Source organism: Lineus longissimus, chromosome 12 (genome assembly GCF_910592395.1).
Source record: "Lineus longissimus chromosome 12, tnLinLong1.2, whole genome shotgun sequence".
Classification (NCBI taxonomy): Eukaryota; Metazoa; Nemertea; class Pilidiophora; order Heteronemertea; family Lineidae; genus Lineus; species Lineus longissimus.
Genome location: NC_088319.1, coordinates 9,157,508 through 9,165,339, shown reverse-complemented (window position 1 = coordinate 9,165,339; position 7,832 = coordinate 9,157,508). Strand labels below are relative to the sequence as shown.

The following is a 7,832-nucleotide window of genomic DNA, read 5'->3' as shown; positions in this document are numbered from 1 at the left end:
CTCTTCCAGCTTGCCCTTTAATATCCTCACCGGAAACAGGGAAACCAAGTCTTCGGCGCTCAAGGAACCAGGGCCGGTATTCATAAACGTACTTATGTCTAGGTGTAACGCCTAAGTACCCCATAAGTTAGGTGTTACGAACAAGTCGTATTCAATATGCTACCCAAGTGGTTCGTTACACCCAATTTTGCACTTAACTTTAAGACACCCCCAAGGGTGTCTTAAGTCGAAGTCCGTTCGCCATAAACTATATTTTCCATCCGTTTTGGACAAGACAGCCAAGAGGAATGGCAGCATTTCTTTTGTTACGAGAACAGTTAGTTGGAGTGCGTGCGATTCGTCGCGAAAGGGTATTACGAGACCGTCTGCATCCACTGGATGAATATGACGATGTTGAGTTGTACCAGCGTTACCGATTTGACCGTCAAACGATTTTGGAATTGATAGATGTTGTCGGAGATGAACTCGATCCCATCACCCTACGAAACCACGCATTGCCAAGGGAATTGAAGGTTTTAGCAGCTTTACGCTTTTATGCTACCGGATCGTTCCAGTTGACTGTAGGCGACACAGTACACGTCTCACAGCCAACTATGAGCCGTGTAGTTACCCAAGTTACAGCCGCTTTGCTCCCTTTACTGCCAAGAGTCGTGCAATTTCCAAGGAATCAAGATATTCCCAATATGGTTGATGAGTTCCATCAGATTGCCAATTTTTCCGGAGTTATTGGCCTAGTAGACGGAACGCACGTGTGGATTTTGGGCCCCACCCAACACGAGTGGCGATATGTCAACCGGAAGAACTATACGTCAATAAACACCCAAGAAGTGATGGATGCAAGATACAGATTTATCAATGTAGTTGCAAGATGGCCAGGAAGTACACATGATTCCGTTATTCTAAGAGAAAGTGGCCTTGCAACTATTTTTGAGGAACGAAATGGCGAGGAACTGCTTTTAGGCGATAGTGGATATCCCGTGCGACCATGGCTGATGACGCCATTTCTTAATCCAAATACGCCACAGCAACGGAGGTACAACAGAGCCCACAAGAGAACAAGGTGCTTGGTTGAAAGAGGAATCGGCCAATGGAAAAAACGATTCCATTGCTTACATGGGATGTTGAGGCACACACCACAGAAATGTTGCGAAATCATTGCTGTCTGCGCCATTCTCCACAATCTTGCAAAAGACAGAGCTTTACCAGATTTTGATGAAGAACCAATTGAACACCGCCCACAACCATTAGTCGACCCAGCAAACGTGCTTGTTTTGCCAGACAGGATCAATGGGGCTGGAAGTAGAGATCAAATTGTCAATACCCACTTCAGATAAATGTAAGTGAAATAAATGATGTGAACAATTGTAATGTTAATCATGACTGTATTTCAACAATTGCACGAAGTTACAAATATTCAAAGATTTGTGAAATTGTAGTCTGAATGTGGTGCATGTACTTGATTACTTCCATAGGTGGTAGGCATGAATTGTCCATAACCTAACCTTTGCTTCTTTAATTGAAGAACCTCTATTTCTAACGATAGCTTGTTCTTTTCCATTTGCAGCTTTTCAATCTCTAATGTGACTCTAGTCTTCTCGAGAGCCAAAAGATCCTTGTGCATCTCTGTAACTTCTGCAGCAGCGTCATCACATTTACGTTTCTTACTCTTTTCAGTTTCCTCAGGCAATGGCGGGCATAGCTTGCACGGCAATGCTGCAGGTGGATTGAGACGTCGCGTTGTCGTGAAACGCACCACAGCTTCATTATTTGTGGATGGACTGGAAAAGAAATACAAATTTGTGTTAATGAGATGCACTATTGTAGCTTCTCTTTTCATGCCACATTGAAATGTTAATTACTGTCTAAATTGGTATTAATAAAAAGCTTGTCAGTTCCAATCTCATTCATAAATTGTGATTAATACCTTGTTGGACTAATGGGAATAGCCGATGTTGAAGGCTCATCCTGTGTCAAAGTTGCAGCATGTGACTTGGCCTGGTTGGAACATCCTGCATCTTTCATGGAACTGTCGATACCACCTTCTATACCATGTACAGTCGGATCGTTTTCTCCCAGTATTGCAGCCACTTTCTGCGAAATTAATGACGGCTCCACTGGTGCTGGACCACCTCCTACAAAAGGGATATTAGTTTGTTACAATACAACGTATAGAGTAAGGATGCATATCTTTAAGGCTTGGTTTTCATTGAGCTACACAGTATACTGATACGCTGGTTAACAAAAGTTTTATGGTCATGAACCCGTTGTGGGGCCTTTGTTCACCTGCGTGTCCGTATACCGTGTAGCTCTATGTAAACCCAGGCTTAGGCTATAGAAGAAAATGGTTACAAACCAAGGAGGATACCGCGGTGACGTCACATCACGTGATCCCGACCCATATTACTGATCGCTATGGCCAATCAGATTCAGTCTACTGACAGCAGCAGCACTGAACACATCTCCACGTCTCACTGTCTGGTGCGCTCCTGTACACAAAAACACCAATAGACATGAAATATTGCAATACCTAGTATGGATTCTTCCTGTGTAAAATTATATTTACAGAGCAGATTAACTTCCACGAATAAAAAAGACGTTTGGCGTGGCCAAAGTGCGGAAATAATGTCTCCGCTAAAATACACTACGAAATACACTAGGCAATACACTACGCAATATACAGTAGAGATGCAGTTGAGTTTGTTATTGTTTTGACTTAGAAGCCCGCCCATATCATAATATATTCATGTATTCATGAAGTATGAACTCATTTCTGTCCCATACAACTCTAAGAACAGTCAATTTCTCCTTAAATCATCACCGAAACCGCGATATCCGCAGGAAGATTTCGTTCTAGTGTCCGAAAATGCATGATCTTACAGGGGCGCTAACTCGACAAATAGAGGGGATCTATGGGGATCTATGCGGGTTTTAGGTCCAACAGGTCTCAAACTTGTAAAATCTGTAAACATGCCTCCAAATCCCATTATGATAATGAAGAGATTGCCCCATATCTGGGAGACTGTTTTTAACCATCGCTAATTTTGGAAGATCGGTGCCCGGCTATTTGGTTTTAAAAACCCTATTTTTCCCCATCAAAACAGCACTTTTCATTATTCAAATGATAGCTTATTGTCTGAAGACTTATTTCATAGCAGAAAAGTACTAATAACTCTGATTTGATGCGAAAAATCTAACTTTTTTGATGACTTGATTTTCCCTTGGCCGTGGATCGAGTTTGTTTACATTATGCAGCGCCATCTTGGAAAAGCCGTGACGTCACCGCGGTATCCTCCTTGGTTACAAACCACACGGCACCTAAAAAAACGGTACGTGCGCTGATGAGAAACAAGTATTTTCAAATAGGCCTATTGTACATAAACAGTGATTGGCGCCCATTCTTACCTGTCTTTGCGAGTTCCTTCCTACAGACTCGATATTCATCTTTCATAGTAGAGCATATATTCTGCCATTTCTTCTGGAAATCTTTCTCACTTCTTACACAGAAGGGATTCCTTTTGTTCATTGCATCGGTGATATTTAACCACGCATCATGTTTCTTCCTATTTGAAACTGTGGAACTAAATTTCGACGTCAAAACACAAAATAACTTTTCATATTCGTCACACAAACGAAATTTCTCATCATCAGTGAAGTTTTTCTTCCGTCCCGATTTGTTCCCTGCCATGATTCAAGCAAACAGAATGCATCGGGCCTTTGCTAGCGTCTTATAACAGATGTGAGTAATGGGCATTGCCTTATATGGAAACGTTCTCCATGCAATGAACCCCTGCCATAACCACATAAACCGCAAGAAATGTGATTGCAAACCCTAGCAACGGCGCAGAAAAAGTTTATTCGTTAGGCCTAACTTTAGGTCTTACGCTGAGCCAAGTCTAAGACTTAAGGTCCTTTATGAATACCGACATAGGTGTTACACCTAGCTGAGTGGTACGCTCGTAGTTTAGGGGTCCTAACTTAGGAACGTTTATGAATACCGGCCCAGGTGTTCAAATTGTTTTCCATTTCGGGCCAGTATGCTAAAATAAAAAAGCTAACACGTTTAACATCTTTGGAAATATTGATTGCCGATAACCACAGGTATGAACGAAATGTTAGTCCTAGGAATAAAGGTCCCAGGAACAATAATACTGATATTGTTAAAGGCAATGGTCAGGGTCAGTCGCTTTGATGTATAGTGCGACTTATTCTTCTGTCCATGACACAGAAGCGGACTTATTCCGGTCGGTATAGGCCAACAAGGAAGGAAATTCATTTAGCGAGGAATATAATGCTTGTAGAAACACTACCTTGTGCATCAGTGCCGTGTTGCCGTTGTCTCATCCGTCTTCTATGGTCTTGAGTTGATCTATCTCGGAGGGCAAACAAGTCATCCTGTGTGCTTAACCAACGTCTAAATGTTTGCGGTGCTATGCGGTGGTGTCTAGCAAAGGATGTCGCAGTTTCAGCATGACGTAATCCTATAGCATGCTCCAATTGGTATGTCTCGATAAGGTCAATCTTCTGATTGAGACTGTAGCATTTCTGGTGCCTACGTGAACCAGGTACAGCCTGGTTAGCATCATCTACATCATCATCATCATCATCATCATCATCATCATCATCATCATCATCATCATCAGTAGTGGTATCAGGGTCAGGGCTGTCAACATCATCTCCATACTCCATTCCATACGTTAACATCATCAGGGTGCCTGCTAGGCCTACCCACAAAATCAATCGCATTGCGTGCATCTTACCAGAAGAACGTGGTCAAAGCAAGATGGCAGACAACAATTATGACATTTGACACGAAAGTGCCCTTTATTGGATTTCCCCCACAAGAAAACGATTCCATAATCGATTAGATAAAATAAATTCATTTGAAAGACTCATGATTGGTCAACCATTTACATGGACTTACGTAACTTCAATAATCATCACCCTGACTGCAGGGATTACTAGCCCTGACCGCGACCAGGCGTTATTGAATTGACAATATTTACAAGGTTGTCTTCCTATAACCATTGATCAATATAATTGGCTGTCATATTGAATGTTTGCAGCCCACCGGTAAAAACTACAGACTGCCATGTTTCTGGACTTAGTCATTTTCCTGCCGCTCGGTTAAGTGGGAGAAGACAGTATTTCTGGCCCAAACTGATGTAAGGCCTAGCCAGCCTAGAGTAGAAACAACTACAGGGGCCTTCTACAATTGAATTAGATTAAGTTCATCATGTCCATGTCAGAATCCAATGCATGCAATGCATGGCTTCAGCCAGCCTCCTCATCACATGGCCCAAACATCATCAAACTGTTTTATTGCCCTCATTATTCAATTGGTCAATTATTATCACTTATCATGTTCACTGACATGAAACCCATTAATTCCCCTACTTACTGTGGCAAGACTAGCCCAACACCACGCACAATAGAGTTATTAATTCATCGACCATCGGGTCAACTTGAAAATTACCAACCATGAAAACCGATTGCTTTTGAAGCACGAAATAACCACTCGATAAGTTTCTCAGCCGTTTTATGCAGTTTTTGAAGTATTTTCTGAATGATAAAAACACACAAACAGAGATCAAATCACCCACCCACACTCGATCAAATCGCCAAATATCTTCATGCAACTTGTTGCGAACTGCGCCATGCAATAAAACTGATTGCATACTTCAAATGCATTTTTTTCACTCGATGATTAACAATTGTAAGTTTGTTCGTTAAAGTTGGCCAAGATCCTTGAAATATTGATGAAGAAGTACGCGCTTTCTGATTGGAATCTTCGAAGAGGGAATTATTGCACTTCATTTTTACCAGTTTTTTTTTCTCAAATAATCCTGGTATCCACAATTGCCAATAACTTCAGAACGGCTTTACGCATTGATATCATCTCATTTTTGGAGTCCGCTCGATAACTTGGGAATGGCTTTTGCGATTGATTTTATTTTTTGTGGGAATATTGGGGTAGAGTAGGGGGAGGTTCCTTTAATAGCGGGTGTGATGCGGTTCTCGGTTTTGCCACTAGGAATGATTGCCAACTAGCACAGCGAGGTTGGGGCGATTCTGCTTATTTTGCCGACAACCCTGACTAGGATGTCAATGCACAACCACCTGGTCACGGTCACGCCACTACACCACCTCCTTCACAATACATCATTCTATTTACCATTAAAAAACCTGGTATATGTCACGCTTTGCGTAGCTCTTGTCAAGAAAGTTTCCTTAAGATAGTACCGTTGGAGAGTGGTAGCGTCAGCGACCACCTCCCGCTGAAGTTTTCCTTCAACATCAAGGTTGCTTATTCAAGGAATAAGGCTGACGCGCGGCCACACGTTCAGTCGGACAACAACATACGGTGTTTTTGGAATGTGCCGGAAAAATGTGTCAGATTTCATACGATTCTCGAGGACAAGTTAAAACATTGTGTAGAGGATGGTAGTTACATTGAGGACCGTTCGGAGGCGCAAGCTTACGTTGATAGAATGTTTGGTTCTCTTAATGAAAACATCCATGCTGCGGCCACTGAATCTAAACGCTGTGCGAATAGCTCTTATTGGCCTAAGGCATACTGGAACGCAGACCTTATTTATCTGAGAGATGTTAAAAAGTTTTGGTGGAGATTGTGGGTGGCCAATGATAGGCCTAGGATTGGTGTCGTTTTCGACTGCTGGAAATTTGCAATGAAAAAGTTCCGTAAAGCTTCTCGCAACTGTTTGCGCAATGTGTTTGGTAAAACCATTCGTACACTGAGTGGACTCTTCCGGTCCGGTAACAGCAGTACGTTTTAGAACACTATAAAACAGTCGAATTCTAAAATCTGTTCATCGAACCTTACCGCAAATGACTTTGCATCTCACTTTAGTAACATTATGAAGGACGATAATGAGACCTGGAAAATGCTCAGGCAGAGGTCAGTACTCTTGTGAGTGGCAAATTCCGCTCGCATTGTAACGAACATAAGAATGTCTAGTTTCTTCGGACAAAATCCGTGATATGATCCTGTCCCTGAAACGGGGAAAGTCAAGTGGCGTTGATAAGATCACTACTGAGCATCTGCTGCATGGTTTGTCCGATATATTATGTGACATTCTGAGTAAAGTGTTTAGTGTTATGCTTAGTTGGCATGTTGTGGGTGCCGACATGTTGGTGGGCACCATCGTTCCTATTTTTAAAAAACCTACTTTGGACCCTAACAAGCCAGTAAACTATCGGCCTATAACTGTGGGCACCTGTTATTTCAAACTGCTGGAGTTAATGCTTATGCCTGATTGTGACAGCTGTGGAAGCACCCAGTTTGGGTTTAGGGAGGGCCTAGGTATCGACCAAGCCTGTTCATTCTTTTACGACACTCTTACCTATTTTAACTCTAAATCTAGCCCTGTATATGCTTGCAGCCTGGATGCTGAAAAATGCTTTGGCAGAGTATGGCATGATGTCTTTTTTATAAGCTTTTACCACGTATCTCTTTTAACCACTGGCTGATATATGAATGGTACACAACTTTAGATAACTTTACTTGCAGCCTGCGTCCCAGGTATTCAGGCTTTGATATACATTTGTACAGCTCATGCCAAGAAATGGCGATATGTTTTTGGCTTTGCTAAAATCTAATGTATAACTCTAGGTAAAAACACATTAGCTCAGAGCCCTACGTGGCGCCTTGATGATAATACCGTTACTACTACAGATAATATTGATGTACTGGGTGTCAAGTTTTGTAGTACTTTGTCAACCACGGTCCATGTTGAGCACCGAATTTCGGCCGCTAACCGCAGGGCTTTCAGCATTTCCAATGTAGGTCTTTGCTATCCTGGGCCTTCCTCGCA

At 42.2% G+C, this 7,832-nt stretch overlaps 1 protein-coding gene across 1 annotated transcript; it reads left to right on the top strand.

The window, feature by feature from the left end:
- The first annotated feature begins 287 nt into the window (after positions 1-287).
- Positions 288-1,334, top strand: LOC135496526 (putative nuclease HARBI1). The gene has a single exon (XM_064785886.1). It carries the CDS (start codon positions 288-290, stop codon positions 1,332-1,334), a length of 1,047 nt encoding a protein of 348 aa, XP_064641956.1.
- The last annotated feature ends 6,498 nt before the right edge of the window (positions 1,335-7,832 follow it).